The sequence below is a fragment of the Poromitra crassiceps genome (genome assembly GCF_964638095.1).
Source record: "Poromitra crassiceps genome assembly, chromosome: 30".
Classification (NCBI taxonomy): Eukaryota; Metazoa; Chordata; class Actinopteri; order Beryciformes; family Melamphaidae; genus Poromitra; species Poromitra crassiceps.
In genome coordinates this window covers 16,851,442-16,869,495 of record NC_139652.1, presented here as the reverse complement: position 1 = coordinate 16,869,495, position 18,054 = coordinate 16,851,442, and the positions used below count along the sequence as shown (strand labels likewise).

The 18,054-nt window shown below is 43.6% G+C and overlaps 1 protein-coding gene across 1 annotated transcript in view; it reads right to left on the bottom strand.

Moving 5' to 3' along the window:
- Positions 1–17,271, bottom strand: part of pik3c2a (phosphatidylinositol-4-phosphate 3-kinase, catalytic subunit type 2 alpha) — a 103,234-nt gene extending 85,963 nt beyond the window's left edge. The window contains exons 1-2 of the mRNA XM_083662873.1: positions 17,214–17,271; positions 11,331–12,552 (exon numbers count right to left, since the gene is read on the bottom strand). Coding sequence (XP_083518999.1) covers positions 11,331–12,470 — 1,140 coding nt within the window. The 5' untranslated portion in view covers positions 12,471–12,552; positions 17,214–17,271. The remainder of the gene's footprint in view (positions 1–11,330; positions 12,553–17,213) is intronic.
- Positions 17,272–18,054: the final 783 nt, after the last annotated feature.

Here is an 18,054-nt window from a genome sequence, read left to right as displayed (position 1 = left end):
ACGCGCATCTGCGTTGATTTCGTAACTTCAACCCACCTTCTACTAGATGTAAAATTTGACGAGCTTTCCAATGCCGCCAGTCCCGTGTCTGAAGGTGCTTCCGTTCCCGAGATATGGTTCTTTGCAAGGAGCTATGGGAAGCTAAGAATAGCTAGCCTAGTCTATGCGGTGAAAAAAGATGGCTGCCTTTTGTTTTTCTTCAGACCTCTGAAGGGGCGTGGAGGACCTCTAGAGGCGGAACCATGGCGGCACACCCCCACAACACATGTAGTTCATAGGTGCTCGACTTCCGCAAGGCGGACTTGGCCCCTCTGACGTAAAACGCGTCGGCTGGGCCAAAAAATATGTGAGAGATGGTTGATAGCTCTGGCTGTGAACAACCAATTTCAAAAATTTCAACGGATTCGAAAACCTTAGGGGCGTGAGATTTAATACATATTCATATTCCCCACGGGAAAGCCGTCCTTTAAGTGTTAAGTGTGGTGCAATGACAGACATAATGGTATAATTACATTATAATTAAGTGTTAAGTGTGGTGCAATGACAGACATAACGGTATAATTACAGGATAATTAGCTAAGGGGGCAGAGTTTGGAGTGTATGCATGGATGTGTGAAAGATGTTAAAGAGCAGCTGGGCCACTGGAAACACTCATAGCATGCTCCTGTTTTAAACAGCCAGCGATCTCCAAACATGGCACATGTTCATAATATCAAATTGTGTAATCAGCCTACATGGCATGTTATAGTGTAGGAGTGGAGCTAGATGTTATAGTGTAGGAGTGGAGCTAGAAGACACATGCTTCATCTATCTCATGTTATAGTGTAGGAGTGGAGCTAGATGTTATAGTGTAGGAGTGGAGCTAGATGTTATAGTGTAGGAGTGGAGCTAGAAGACACATGCTTCATCTATCTCATGTTATAGTGTAGGAGTGGAGCTAGATGTTATAGTGTAGGAGTGGAGCTAGATGTTATAGTGTAGGAGTGGAGCTAGAAGACACATGCTTCATCTATCTGCCATGAGCGACATTACTTATTCTTCAACTGCACTCATTGTGACTGGCACTGAATAAGAGCATCGGCTAAGTGCTTTCAAAAGTTAATGTGAAATATGAATAATTCAATGGGGATGCAGCAGCACCAGCAGCAGTCAGGCTCTAAACATCTATCATTTCCAACCATGCAGATGTACTTCTAAATAAATAAGTATTATTCTAGATACAGGTATAAGATCAACATTAAGGCTGTACGATATGCCAAAAAGATCATATTGCGATTATACTGGATAGATATTGTGATTACAATATGCGATACGATTTTAGTTGGAATGGTCATTTTTGTATTTCACTTTCACTGAAAATCAAAATGAAAATTTGATGTGATTTTTTACTGGGGTCTGTAACAAACAAGCATTTTTCCCTTACGTCTGGAGAATATGATTTGTAGGCCGGGACATCTCTGTAGCACCACAATGCTTCAGTTGATGTAATGTGACACATTTTACATTGATCAAATAATTGCAGGCTCCTGCGATTTGGATATTGCATTTAGCCATATTGCGATTTCGATTGTGATTCGATTAATTGTGCAGCCCGACATTCATTTGATTTAAACAACATTATCTACTTTGTTTGTAGATGTGTTAGAAGACTGATTGACAATTACTTTTTTCTTTTCTTTTCTTTTTTTATGAAACGAGATGTAGGGATGGGCATCGAATTTCGAATTTTCTTATAATCGTTGTTATTATCAAGGTCGACTTTTATTATTGAAAGTCGAAATTCGAGAAAAAGAAAAAAAAAGTTAAAAAAAACAAACATATAGTATAGTCGAATCGCTTGGTTTGAGCAAGTAAAACAATTTTTATAAGCATTTTAAGCAAGGTTTATGGAAAAATGAATGGCGGATGAAATCCCATGAAGAGGGAGAGGGGGTGACTTTGGCACCCCTTTGGCACTCAGACCTGAGCCTACTAAATATTTAATGAACCACTCATGATTGTCAAAACTGTTTTTTATTTTCGAAAATGTCAATGTCATGTAACATGTTCTTTACTTCAGTCCACAGCAGAAGCTTTTTCTATTAATTAATAAAGCCTTAGACTTAGAATCAGGGGAGACAATGCAACATTTCACTCACAAAAAAAAAATATATATATATACATTTTTTTTTTTCGAATTTTGATTAAAAGTCGACTTTGGCCAGCGAATTTCGAATAGTGTTTTTGCTAGAAATGCCCATCCCTAACGAGATGTGAAATGAGATGATCACATGACTGCGTCTATATTATAGTCACACAACCATACAACCAAGTCAACCATACCCGCATATTTGTGATATTTTGTAAAGTCACAAAGTGTGTTGTCGCAAACCAGACGCATCAAGGTGTTGAAGGTGATGCCTCAACTTTCAGAGTGTTGTGCTGCAAACAGTGAGAGCCAGGCCTCAACAGACAAACAGTGAGAGCCAGGCCTCAACAGACAAACAGTGAGAGCCAGGCCTCAACAGGCAAACAGTGAGAGCCAGGCCTCAACAGACAAACAGTGAGAGCCAGGCCTCAACAGACAAACAGTGAGAGCCAGGCCTCAACAGAGCCAGGCCTCAACAGACAAACAGTGAGAGCCAGGCCTCAACAGACAAACAGTGAGAGCCAGGCCTCAACAGACAAACAGTGAGAGCCAGGCCTCAACAGACAAACAGTGAGAGCCAGGCCTCAACAAGCAAACAGTGAGAGCCAGGCCTCAACAGGCACTGGGTGCTGTGGGGCATGACGGCTACTGTGCAGATAGCTGGTGCTGTGAGGCATGATGGCTGCTCTGCAGATAGCTACGCTGCTGCTATCGTTTGCTGATTATCTTGAGCCAACTTCAACCAAGCACTTGATATCCAAGGGCCAAAGCAAGGGATTAGCATCCATGGAGGGACTACAGACAGTCAACTCCAAAGAGAGAGACAAAAACATGAATGGACGGAGAGACAGACAGAGGTAGAGAGAGAGACAAAGTGGAACATAGAGAGAGAGAATTGGTGAAGCGGAAAGAGTAGAAAGTGAAAGAGGAGAATGAGAGACAGAAACAGAGAGAACAGAAATAAACAGAGTGAAGAAGAGAAAGGTAAAGACATAACATGTCAACGGAAAACTCGACGCAAAATCCAAATGCAGCATCATGTTATGGTCAGTGACGTGTTATTTTTCTCAGATCACAGTTTAAAAATTGCAATTGCATCGCTTTCATAGTTAACGGGGCTGCGTGGCTGACACTCTGCAGCCCCCAATATACTACTAGAGATGATTACTTTTAAAAGCGAAGAAAAAATAATGTTAATATATCTGTTTTACTACTTAAATAATGTCATATAATATCCATAAAGTGATATATATATCCACGCAATTAATGTGTCATATTATGCATAAAGTGATCTTCATTAATCTTTTCAAAGTATTTTCCAAGCTTGTCGGCTTTCGTGCGAGCGAGCGAGCGTAGTGACGCAAGCAAGGTGGGCGTGGTTTCGCCTAAGATGGGTCGCGCCCCGGACGGCGCACAGGTTGGGGAATGGGTGCTGCTCTGCAGTATCCAAGTTCAAAGTAATTTCCATTTTACACCCCTCTGCCCACGGGCCAAATCTTACATGACACTCTGCCAACCACAGCAAGACATCCAAACACTCATCTCAACTCCAGGATTACTTTTACAGACATCCAAACACTCATCTTAACTCCAGGATGACTTACAGACATCCAAACACTCATCTTAACTCCAGCATGACTTACAGACATCCAAACACTCATCTTAACTCCAGGATGACTTACAGACATCCAAACACTCATCTCAACTCCAGGATTACTTTTACAGACATCCAAACACTCATCTTAACTCCAGCATGACTTACAGACATCCAAACACTCATCTCAACTCCAGGATGACTTACAGACATCCAAACACTCATCTCAACTCCAGGATGACGTACAGACATCCAAACACTCATCTCAACTCCAGCATGACTTACAGACATCCAAACACTCATCTTAACTCCAGGATGACGTACAGACATCCAAACACTTATCTCAACTCCAGCATGACTTTTACAGACATCCAAACACTCATCTTAACTCCAGGATGACGTACAGACATCCAAACACTCATCTTAACTCCAGGATGACGTACAGACATCCAAACACTTATCTCAACTCCAGCATGACTTTTACAGACATCCAAACACTCATCTCGGAAGTAACGGCGATGAGAAAACAATTGTGCTCAGGCCAGATAATTTCAAGTGAAAGAACGGGGTAAGAAATGACAACCAGCCACAGAGACACGTTCAACTCTTGCTGGTTGCCAAAGGTTTGCAATGGATGGTGGGTTTGAACACGTGGTGAAGGCATCATCTGTAGGTGCTGCGCCAGTGGCGCCGGAACGAGTTTGCAATTAGGGGGACATTTTTATTTTTTTTGTAATTTTTTTTAATTTTATTTCAAGTTATTTTTTGCCGGCGTGCCGGCAAGAAAAATTGAAGTTTTTTTTTACGTCTGGATGATTTCTAGCCATATTTAGAGGAATATCTCATTTTAAATTAACATTAGGATTATACTGTAGTGATTAGGGATGCACCGATATGATCATTTTGGCCGATGCCGATAACCGATATTAACATTGCTGTTATGGCCGATAACCGATGTTTACAGATGTCGATATGAATCTGTATAAAACCACATTTCCATGATCATCACATTTTGAATCTTGAATCTTTTGTACATACTGAAAAACACATGTAAACACTGAATTTGAAAAAGTAATGCATTTCTTTATTTCCAAAACTTTTGGAAAAGCCCATAAATCATAGATTTACTGCATTATTTCATCTCAATGTGAAGAATTTGGCTGATAATGATAACCGATATTAACATTGCAACAACGGGCCGATACCGATATGATAAAAAATGACTAACATCGGCCGATACCGATATGATTGCCGATATATCGTGCATCCCTAGTAGTGATGTCATTATTCAGTATTTTCTCCTTTTCTCACTCACTTGGTGACCTGCTCTCCCTTTAGCCTGGGTAAACCCAGCCCCCAGTGACCTGCTCTCAGGCTCACCCTGCTTACAGTCACAAGTCACCTAGTGACTGGGAACTGTGAGAGCAGATCACGTGGGGGCTGGGTTCACCTAGGCTACTCTCCCTTTAGGTCATTTTACAATTACACTACAACAGACAGCAACACAGGCAGAAACACTGAACTTATTATTATTATTATTATCACTTCGAAACACAGTGCAAAACTTAAAATAACATAAAATAACTTAAAATAAAATAACAATAACCGTATACGATTATAGCAGCAGCCAATGACAGTGAGTGCAGTACAGAGTCCGGGTCTGTCTGTCTCTCAGGTGTAATAATCCCACAATGATCACGGCTTTAACAAGTGTCACAGGCTGTGTAAACAGTGTAAAGTGGGCTCTAAGCGTCACGGGCAGTTGCCCCCTCAGATTAAAAAAAAAAAAAAAAAAAAAAAAATGTTAGGGGACCAAATTTTAACACATTCACTGCCAGCCTTTTTTCAATACTGTAGTTAGCTTCTGCCAGAGTAGACCTGGGCAAAAGGCGGCCCGCGGGCCACATGCGGCCCGCGAGCGCCCCCTGTGTGGCCCGCGCTAGAATTGCAAAAAAAAAAAAAAAAAAAAAAAATTTTTTTTTTTTTTTTTTTACAGTGCACCTGAATGCAACATGCAAGGTACCCGCTGAATAAGTGTCCAAATGTTCATGTTATTCTGGGCAATACTCCACTTCTGTTATAACATTTCAGTCTGGTATGGAATATCTTTCAGTAATCTTTATGACTAAAAGGCTAAAAGTAATCTAATGTGTAAGAAATGACTGTTCTACATTGAAGTAAAAATGGAAATAATTAACTTGTTGGTTTTGGATTTATTTAGCTTCAAGAGTGCATTTTTGTTCGTGTGACCCTCAACACAGGCTTTGAGAATCCCGGGCCACTTACCGATACTTATGCTTAAATTAACACTCATATTCTGGTTTATTTAAAGAAAAACATTTTGGCTAGTGGAAATTCTAATTGGCTGGTAACTTTAAAATATAGCAGCCATATTGGCAGGTGGTCAAAAAAGTTAATGACATAGGAGTGAGTGAGAAAAGGATCAAATATTGGTGTTATTTCGGCCCCCAACGCTCAGCAAAATCTGGCCCTCTGGTAGCGAGGACATTTTTTTGTAGCGCTCTCTATCATCAAAGTTCCTGGGTTACGGCATGACAATATTTGTTCGGCCCCCGGCAACAATCTGGGTTTCTCATGTGGCCCCCCATGAAAAATAATTGCCCACCCCTGTGCCAGAGGGTTTTTTTGAGGATTCTGGGTCATTTTACAAGAGCCGAGGATTATTTTCTACTTTGACTTTGTGAATACAAAGTTCACAAAAGTACTAATAGAATGTGTGCTTTCTCTGTCTAAAAGAGTTAGTTTGTAGAGTTAGTAGTTATGTAGATATTAGCCGTTGAGTACAGCATGGTTTCAGAGATTTTCAGAGAGTTTTGAGATAAATGGATTTTTAGAACCACCTCACGTGCCTGTGATTATGGGTGCCCTTGGGCAAGTCTGTATACTGTATTGTGTTTGTGTGCGTGTGTGTGTGTGTGTGTGTGTGTGTGTGTGTGTGTGTGTGTGTGTGTGTGTGTGTGTGTGTGTGTGTGTGTGTCTCCAAACTCCTCCCTCCGTCTGTGCTGCTGCTGCTGGCTCCGCGGCCGCTCTCGGGGAAGTCTGGATTACTGTAAAACGGGCTCGTTCGTTTCTTGGGGTGTCGGCTGAGAGCTTTGATGAAGCTTTTGCGATTCTGGTCTTATTTATGCTCAAAGGTACTCGAGTGTGTGTGTGTGTGCGCGCGCGCGCGTGCGTGCGTGTGTGTGTGTGTGTGTGAAATCGAAAGCGTTTTCGCCCAGCTATTTCCTTGAGAATGGCTTTCTCCCGCGGCTGTTTTTGCTGGCTTTCTCTCTGTCTGGAGAGCACTGTCGCCACTTAGCTGGTCGGTAAAATAGATTATACACATTCTCTTCCTCCAATATTGGTATAGGAGACGTAAAAGGGGTTGATCGATGTCCCACCGTCAAAAAAAAAAAAAAAAAATTTAAGCCGAGATATCTCGTCTTTGGCACTCAACGGTTGGATCCTGTAAGCCGAGATATCTCGTCATTGGCACTCAACGTGTTAAGGGGGACAAAATGTCCCCATGTCCCCCTTGTTCCGGCGCCAGTGTGCTGCGCTCTTCTCAAAGTCCTATTTACTATGAGAATAGTCTGTGTGGCTGGTGAGTGTGAGAGAGCAGTGCAGGCTGATGGACGGGCTGGAGACCATTTCATGAAGCATTTACAGAGAGGTAGGAGGTGTCTAATGTCTAGGTCTCTAGTCTGGACTGTAACTCAACACCACCCATGTCTCCAACTGGTCAGCCAGCCTACAGGCTTGCAGTGTCACCATCAACCACTATCCAGATCATGGTCAGCTCTGGCTGTAGCTGTTAAATCTGGCATTTCTGCTCACTTTAGCAGGTAGCTAGCCTGTCTTCACCCTGTCTTTCCTATACTGAATATAAACTACTTTGGAAAATGATAGATTCTACTAGGGATGTCACAATACTATAATTTCTCTACTTCGATCACGATACCCAGGAAAATATTGATACTCGATACCATTTCCAATACCACAGGAAGGGGGGATGACGACACATCAAGAGGCATAAGAATAAAGTTAGACAGATGGACGGACAGACGCACACTTCTCCATAATCTAGGCCTGATCAAACTTTGAATTTACACAGCAGATTACTGCTGCTCTAGCCATCAGAACACGTTTAGCTTGATGAAGCAACAGATACCAGGGAGGGGGAAATCATAGATTTTTCATTAAAAGAAAGCACTGATGCTATCGAAATTGTTGCAAATGAGTATTGTATCCGCTTAAAATGTTTAGTATTGATACTTATCAATACCTGTTGTAAATGAGTTCTACAATTCTGTTTCCCCTGCACACATGTGGCCGATGACAAAGTTGAACTTCATTGCACACACACAGCACGTGCACGCATGCACACGCGCACACGCACACACACACACACACGTGCACGCACCGCATGCGCACACGCACACACACAGTGTACACAAGACATAAATAGCAACGCATATAGCTAGAGACTCCCTCTCTCCATACAGGGCAATGCACTCAGTCTCATGGGGAGGGGGGTTGCATAGCAACTCATGTGGGGGGGGGGCTGTTAGGCCATCCTGGTGCTTGTCAGATGAGCTGCTGTGGGGCATAGGGGAGCTGTATGGACTTGCTCCTGCTTAGACTCTTTCTCTCTCTCTCTCTCTCTCTCTCTCTCTCTTCTCCTCCTCTCTCTCTCTCTCTCTCTCTCTCCTCTCTCTCTCTCTCTCTCTCTCTCTCTCTCTCTCTCTCTCTCTCTCTCTCTCTCTCTCTCTCTCTCTCTCTCTCTCTCTCTCTCTCTCTCTCTCTCTCTCTCTCTCTCTCTCTCTCTCTCTCTCTCTCTCTCTCTCTCTCTCTCTCACTCTCTCTCTCTCTCTCTCTCTTCTCTCTCTCTCTCTCTCTCTCTAGAAAAGGCCAGAGCGCAGGAGGACGTGTGTGATGAAGAACAGTGAACTTCTAAAGGCTCCAGTGACACAACACAGTAGCCTCAGCCTGACTTAACAAACACAGGCTCCTCCAAGCCTCCAACCCAGACATAACATATAGGCAACTGGAAACAAATTCCAAACCATTTCCAAGTTCCAGTATGAAAGAGACATTCCACACAGCTGGGAAGACAGCCTGGGCAAATAGGCTTTGATGAATGGCAAAGTACGTCTTTCAAGTCCCACACAAAGGGGCAGATTGGGCTGACTCACCAAAACTGACTTCAGTCGGTCACGTTTATAAGAATTTCCATGATCTTTCTTGCAAGTTACTATTCCTCGTAATGTTTCTGGACATGGAAAACACCATTTTCACATCCTGTGACTTTTCCTGGTTCTCCACAACTCTGGCGAGCCCTGGAAGTAAGAGCCTTGTGCAGGTTCCTGTGCTGTAAGGTTCATGATCACCCTGGCCTGGTGTGAAGGTTCCTGTGCTGTAAGGTTCATGATCACCCTGGCCTGGTGTGAGAAACATGCTGGACCACAGTCTGTCCTGACACAGAGAAACACAATGAGAACAGGAAGAGCCTTCTTGAGAACTAAGAACAAAATAGACGACGTGCACCACCATGTCCTACAGGACTGCCTGTTCTGTCCTGTCCTGACCGGGGCCTTACTCATTCATTTTCTGGGAAGGAAATTGACAACTGCAGAGTAACAAAGTAAGGTTAAGTAGGCCTCCGTTCTGCCATATTTCGGGCTAAGTAGGCCTCAGTACTGCCCTATTGCTGTATATTGAAAAGTAGTGTCTTTGACTTCACCTCGACTCAAGAGCTACTAACCATATTAACCCAAATGACAGACGGTCGTTTGGTTTTCAGGGGAAAGATGAAGAGGTAAAACAGGATGCCATGCCACAGACAGCTCCTCTGTCCCACATGAGAAATGAATTCTCTGAATATTCATCACAAGAAATAATCTCTCTGTCTTCCCAGACTAAATGTATTCATCACAACATGAGGTTGAGTGGAGAATAGATGGTGGGGTCAAACAGCGGGCAGCTAACCACTGTGATTTATTTAATTACAGAGAAGAAGAGTGAAAAGGATGTTTTGCTAGAGCTGCTGAATGTTTGTGGAATATGAATGTTTGTGGAATATGAATGTTTGTGGAATATGAATGTTTGTGGAATATGAATGTTTGTGGAATATGAATGTTTGTGGAATATGAATGTTTGTGGAATATGAATGTTTGTGGAATATGAATGTTTGTGGAATATGAATGTTTGTGGAATATGAATGTTTGTGGAATATGAATGTTTGTGGAATATGAATGTTTGTGGAATATGAATGTTTGTGGAATATGAATGTATGTGGAATATGAATGTTTGTGGAATATGAATGTTTGTGGAATATGAATGTTTGTGGAATATGGACGTAGTTGTAAGCAAAGCTTTGATGGGTGTTTTGGCAGAAGAAGAAGATCCATGATCATCTGTTCTTCTGACTAAACGTCACTCACATTATCTGAGCTGTGGTTGTATTTTGGTTTAGTCTGCATGTGAGTAAATTAACTTTCGGGGCATCAGTAGCCTAAACTAGAGAAGTGGGTGTGGCCTTGTGAACGGAGGTGGGTGGGGATGGGAATGATGAATGAGAACTAGCGCTGTCCCATCCCTCAACAGCTACTGTTGAGGTGCCCTTGAGCATGGCATCCCGCTGCTCCAGTTGAGCTGCTCAGTGTCTGACAGTAGAAGACTCTACTTGTACTACTAGGCAACTATTAATGCCTTGACATACTTCCGCGTCAAACCTCTCGCTGAATGCGCCGAGGGGGTGCGCCACGGCCGGCGAACCTGCCGGCGCAGCCTGTGTGCAGCTCATCGACTGACGCGAACAGTATAATATAGATGGGGTGATAACAGGAGAGAGTGAAAGCTATTACCAACCAAGTATATGCACTACATTATCTCCTTGGGCTAACTTCTAGTCATTGAAATCCTAGTGAAATCACAATTTACTCATTTTGCTGGGGACTCCCCTGCGACCCCTCGCCAAGCTGACGTTTGAGTATACAGGACCAGCTGCTGCCGGCAAGGCTCCAAGTGGAGGCGGACGCAGGAGTATGTTTCAGCCTTTAGGTTGTGTGGAATAGTGTGAAAGTGAAGCAGGACATTGGTGGCAAAGAGGAAGAATGCTCAGCAGACTTCCCCTGATTAAAAACACTTTGTTAAAGGAACACTCTGCCCATTTTCAACCAGCTTTGTATCATTAGAACATCAGTAGTATATCAGAAAACTGTAAACTGTTTTGAAGTCTGTCATTTAATTTGACAGTTATTGAGTGTTAAAGTGTGGACCAGTGACATCACTGGTCCACACTAACTCAAATGAATAACTCATGAACTCAAATCAACTCTCTATAACTGTCAAACTAGATGAATGATGAATAGTTTGACAGTTATTGAGAGTTGATTTGAGTTAATGAGTTATTAATTTGAGTTAGTGTGGACCAGTGATGTCACTGGTCCACACTTTAACACTCAATAACTGTCAAATTAAATGACAGACTTCAAAACAGTTTACAGTTTTCTGATATACTACTGATGTTCTAATGATACAAAGCTGGTTGAAAATGGGCGGAGTGTTCCTTTAAACGTCAGCATGTTAATGTCAGAGTGATCCTACCTGATTGTTGGGCTTGTGCTGGGAGGACGTCCCGGGGATGTTGAGAGAGTGGCTCCGGGTGACGCCCGTCCCGGCTAGCGCCCTCCTGGGATGTGAGCAGAGTGACGGTGATGCTTTGGGCTCTGATGGGGGGCTGCTGCTACTGTTCCCTTCTGTCTCCAGCACTGCATCCCAAGGATCCCCTGCAGGCACTCCAGCTACCGTCACCGCTGGTGCCGGAGAAGCTTCCTCACTCTCAGCTTTGCGCTTGGTAAGTGGGTCCAGATCCAGCCACTCAAAGCGGCTGATGCTAGAAGGTTCTGCTGCCACAGCTGGTGGAGGGTTGGGTGCCAGAGAAACCGCGGTGGCCGGCGCCGAATCCACGTCAGCGCTGCCGGCTGACCTCCCGTTCTTCGTGTATTCCCAAGTGCTGGCAATCTTGTCGAAGATCTTGGCCATCTCCGGGTCAACGGCAGGCTGCTGAAACACCATGGGAGCAGCAGCCTGGATGGGGGCGAAGGCCATGAAGGAAGGCTGCTGGGAAGGCAGGGCCATGAAGGGCGACATGGCCGGGGTGAAGCCGTTCTGAAAGGTGCCTGGTTTGGGGAACGGAGCCGAGGGAAACATGGGGAGGGGCTGATGGGTGAGAGTGGACACGTTGGAGCTGGAGGGGTTGGACAGACCAGGTGTCCACTGGCTGCTCTGGAAGGGCGAGGGGCTACAGGCAAGACCGCCGGGGTAGGAGGCGCTGAAGTCAAAGCCCAGCAGGGCGGGGCGAGACGCTTTGCTGTTGGCCCCAAAGTTCTCATCCAGTAGGAGCGCTTCAAGTTCCTCATCCGTCAGTTTGGCCACATCGATGTCCCTGAACTTGTCCTTCCCCGCCTGCTTCTTGGTCTCCGGGAAGACAATGAGGTCCTTTTCTGGTCTACTGGTAGAGGGTGTAGGTCGAGGAGCAGTAGTGGTCGATGTAGGTTTTGGTTTTGTTGAGGATGAGGACAACGCAGGGGAAGATGAGGGTGTGGAAGGAGTGTGTCTCTTCTCCTTTTGCAATTTTGCTAAAGCCTCCTCCTCCATGCGGAGGGCTTCCTCTTTATCCACAGCGCCCCTGCTGGGCTGGGGGACGTCCAGCTTGAACCCATTCCCACTAGATATCTGGGCCATGGTGTCAACTCAAAGGTGCCATGAGTGGAACGGCTTCAAAGTCAGTGTGGCTCAACACTTTGGAGAACAAAGCTTTAAACACCTGAAAGAACAGAGGAGAATGTGTTGACACGACGGCAGACAGGTATGGACAATCCTATTGAAAATGGCAAAGCAGACAGCATAAACCTAAGGAAATAGGCCTATGTCTAGGTTGGCCTGGCAGTGTTTTGATTCTAAACAATGTACAGGCAATTTCCAAAGTCACCCAAAATCTATAAGAATTATCCACACATGCCATGGAAATGGGAAGCTTTTTTGCAGCCTGGTCAGTTACATTGACAGAGTGTGCCTTCAGTGTGCCTGGAGGTCACAGGGCTTAGCCTACTGAACGAATATTTAGATGTAGAACTCCAATGCAACTGACCAGGCTATGTGTTGCTCTAAACAGCCTTGGATTACTTATTGATTAGCTGTCATTTGTTATATGCACAGTAGTCAATTGGTTTTGGAGTCAAGGGCAATGATCACTCAGGTCATGTAACAGTCTACATTACCACAACATTCATGACATTTAAATGGATTCACTCCACAGCAAGCTTAGTTTCCACTGACTCTTAGTCGACTGTATGTTGTTGACCTTGAAAACTGACACATGGCAATTGTTTAACCAAGCAGCCTGGGGGCGGGGCTGTCACGCCCACCGGCCCTTCCTACAAATCAAACAGGTTGGCAAGGTGTAATTTATAACTAGAAGATGACATGTGACACAAACCGCATATTTTGACTGACATGCAGTAAACTTATCAAATCAAATCAGTGTGACAATGTGCATCATGCACATGCTCATGTTTGGCCGTTGCCAAACATGAGCATCTTGCAAAATGACAGTCTTGACAATATGACACTATTTTAAACATTTATCAGCCCAAGTCCATGATGAGGAGAAACATTGCTGCAAAGAGTGTTTTGTGATCCTCAAATGGACACAGCGCTCAAAGCAACTATTCATGGAGCCATCACAACCCCAGGGTGAGTGAGTTCCCCCTCTGCCCTCCTGAGCCTTCCCTCCCATTGTGGTGGCTCAGGCTAGCCTAGCACTATTGTGCAGCTGAGGAATTTGGCATGCTAGTATAGGCAGCCAGACGACTCCTTCTCTCTCCGTTAGCATTATGTTAGCAGCACCATAAGACCGTCTTATCAGCTGTGCTAATATCAGCTCTTGGACCAAGGCTCCAGCAGGCAATGTAGCAGCATTCATGAAACATGTGAGGAGTGTTTAGCGCCAAACCCTGCCAAGAACACAGCGAGGGGAAACTTTGACTGCCCAAAAGATGATCGCCTTTTGGTGTCTGTTGCACCGCAGCTGGCACCCATTGATGGCTAAATGAATTGGCTATAACTATGCTGTAGAGAGGGCACATGCTATGACCAAAGTAGCTTACCTGTATAATAAGATATTCAATTCACACTGTGCAAATGACATGTGCAAGTGAAATGTATGCACGCTCTGACAGAATGTTGCCTAGTGATTGGTTAGAGAGTCGCCAGACGGGATGTCCCATAACCAGAAGGTAACAGCCAGGTTAAATCCTCCTAACAATCACCAGAGTCTACGTGCCAGCGACTCGAGCAAGACACCGAACTGCATCTGCTCATTTTAAGTCACTTTGGATAAGGTATAAGAGGGTGAGCTATATAACATGAAAAAATGGAAACGCTCTGGACCAATTATAGCAGCATAATGTGACGAAAGCTGCACACAATACAATAGGTCTTCTGGTTTGTAGATCATTTGTATTATACAGATCTGTCCAATGTAAGTTGAAGGAAGGGGGGAGATTGGTAAGTGGGTTATTTTACCCCAGAAATGGAAGAGGATTAAAGATACACCAAAATAACCAAAACCAATGCCTGGCACAAATCAAGATATAAGGCAACAGGATGCATTTACAAGGGAGGAAAAACCCACTTAGGCAGAAAACTACAAAGATAACAAGTACAAACTCTGCCCCACTGAACCATGGAGGGTCCCAGGTCCAAAGACTTTCATACTAATTTGAGCATGACAGTCTATGCTTTTTAAGTATTCAGAAGACAAAAGATACTGAGCTACCACAGGTCTCCAGTGGAAATGTTTGCATGAGTAGAGTGATTTAAGGATGCAGCGGTCACAATAACAACACTTTGGGAGTCGACCTCTCCCAGATCATTGAGAAAAAGCAGCCATGAGAGCAAGTGGACAGAGTGGAAGTCTTGCTGTCAGTGAATATATGCAGATGTTAACAAGCCACTGCACACGGCACAACTGATCAAAGTGCAACATGATGTCTTTAAAATGGAAAATAAGTAACCAAGTCATGTTTATAGATTTAGATCTATTCTGTGGTCATCTGGTAAAGAAAAAGATACAGAAACACAGTGTCCTTTTCTGCTGGACTGTCTATCACTAAGGCTGGCATGTGCAGAACATTACTGTACGTCTATCAAAAGAAACCAAAACAAACACTCTGACAGGTCAGGTCTTTTATCATCACTAGGGTGATGCACAGATGTTAGCTGCAGAATCCCCAATGTCGCCCGCCAAGGCCTTGAGCCAATCTGTGGTCGTGTGCATTCACACACCTGTATCCTGTACACACTTTGCATTCACACACCTGTATCCTGTACACACTTTGCATTCACACACCTGGATCCTGTACACACTTTGCATTCACACACCTGGATCCTGTACACACTTTGCATTCACACACCTGGATCCTGACCTGCACACACTTTGCATTCACACACCTGGATCCTGTACACACTTTGCATTCACACACCTGGATCCTGTACACACTTTGCATTCACACACCTGGATCCTGTACACACTTTGCATTCACACACCTGTATCCTGACCTGTACACACTTTGCATTCACACACCTGGATCCTGACCTGTACACACTTTGCATTCACACACCTGGATCCTGTACACACTTTGCATTCACACACCTGGATCCTGTACACACTTTGCATTCACACACCTGTATCCTGACCTGTACACACTTTGCATTCACACACCTGGATCCTGACCTGTACACACTTTGCATTCACACACCTGTATCCTGTACACACTTTGCATTCACACACCTGGATCCTGTACACACTTTGCATTCACACACCTGGATCCTGTACACACTTTGCATTCACACACCTGTATCCTGACCTGTACACACTTTGCATTCACACACCTGGATCCTGACCTGTACACACTTTGCATTCACACACCTGGATCCTGTACACACTTTGCATTCACACACCTGGATCCTGTACACACTTTGCATTCACACACCTGGATCCTGTACACACTTTGCATTCACACACCTGTATCCTGACCTGTACACACTTTGCATTCACACACCTGGATCCTGTACACACTTTGCATTCACACACCTGGATCCTGACCTGTACACACTTTGCATTCACACACCTGGATCCTGTACACACTTTGCATTCACACACCTGGATCCTGTACACACTTTGCATTCACACACCTGGATCCTGTACACACTTTGCATTCACACACCTGGATCCTGACCTGTACACACTTTGCATTCACACACCTGGATCCTGTACACACTTTGCATTCACACACCTGGATCCTGACCTGTACACACTTTTCCCGTTAGCTTGCAGTGCTGTTGTGTTGGTTCAGAGCTGCATGTCTGTGTGACTGGCTTCTCCAGTTATCCTGCACAAACTGTACAAATGCGTCAGCAGCCAGCATCTAAAGAAGACTGACAGCTAGCTTAGCTAGACGGACTAGATTTACTTTAATGTTCCAACCTAAGTGGATATTCAAACTATTATATTCATATTTTGTATGATCCAATAAGACTTCTACAAGTATTTGGGGGGAAACATTGCAATTCGCCTGACACAATGGGAGAAAGGCATTTAGTAATTCGCATGGTATTGCTAAACTATTGTTATTTTCAGCATTTTGAAGGCGTTCATTAAAAATACACTACAGAATAACAAAAGACTGCTACAATCCCGCGTGACTATCATGTACACTCACTGACCACAGAAAAAAAGCGACACTGAGCTGAGGCTTTCAAACATGTTTGTATACAACTCCGATGTACAGCTAAGCTAACTAGCTCGTCTATCTAACGTTATTGTCACCTTATGTTATGATTGTCACCTGTCGGCTGATGCTCAGCTCAGCTGACTCAAAACAAATGATTGGTGGCTTCTTATCTGTAAACAACGGACTTTCACACGTACAAGTCGTAATCCTAGCTGGTGGTACGTGAATTAAGATAAAAACAATGTAATGGTACTGAAAAATAATAGCCTAGCGAATTTAGCTGGCTAGCGCGAACATAATACACTTCTTGACACTTGTGATGGCAGTTTGAACTTGTCTACAAGTTTTACATTGTTGGCAGCTTGCTATTGAACTGCTAAACCTAGGCAAACAGAAAGGAAATAAGCACATTTACAGTTCACAATCACACACGACGGACTGAATTTAGCTAAAAAACTACAAATGATGTCAACTTCAAGACTGGTCTGCTCTTTGAGCACTGATTTAATAATGTAGTAGAGCACTTTTAGTCAGTGATCTGCCAACTAAGTCAAGGCACAACAAAGAAGAAATCCTAGGTTTTGTCATGCGGGAAATAATAATAATATAGAACTACAACCACGCGGCTGTAAGTAACTACAGGCTACAACTTTTACATACACACATTTCCTGCAAAAGGTTAATTTCTCACCTTTTAGCGGTGCGGTGTTTGTAGCCATTTTTTCCTGCAGGCAGCTGCAATATTTTTTCCATCCACTTGCAAAGACGCGACGTCACTTCCTGTTGAGGTTGTTTTTTTGTTTTTTGTTTTTTATTCCTTTTTTTTCTTTTTATTGTACCAGTTCAAATTAACAGTGTATGTACCAGGTATGTACCATTATGTCGATGGTATGTATGTACACACAAAACAGGCTACAACAAAAGAAAAGAAAGAAAGCATACATAAAAGAAAATTAAAAAGTCAAAAGAAATGCGTCATCAGTCCATGTGATATTTATCAAAAATAACGTTTGTTTTAATTGCCTTTTTATTCTTACAAGTCTTTTTAACGTGGTGGTTGGATGTAGTCGGATAGTGTTTCGGCTAAAGGTAAAATGGGAAAGCAGTGCCACCGTGTGGGTACCAGGAGCCAGTGTCAGTGGAGGGCTGGTGGAGGGCAAACCCGACTAAACTCACTTTACCTTTTGATTTGCAGAACGAACAGATGTATCTTTTCTTTCTTTTTTTCGTAGGATGACACATGATGAAATTCAGAGTCCGTACTATCAAAGTGGAATTGGCTCTTCCATGGAAAAATGGGATACATTCACTATTCATGTTCTTCTGGTCCGGGTACAAATATACTTACCCGGACCCGAATGAGAAATCAAATATGCGCATTCTCCTCATGCGACTACGAATTGAAAACACAAATATACTTTATCCGGAACCTTTCTGAAGTATGTTTGAGTGCCTTTTAATGTTCACTGACTGGATGTTTAAATTATGTTGCATTACCGCCACCTACTGTCTGTAGTGTAACAGGTTCACAA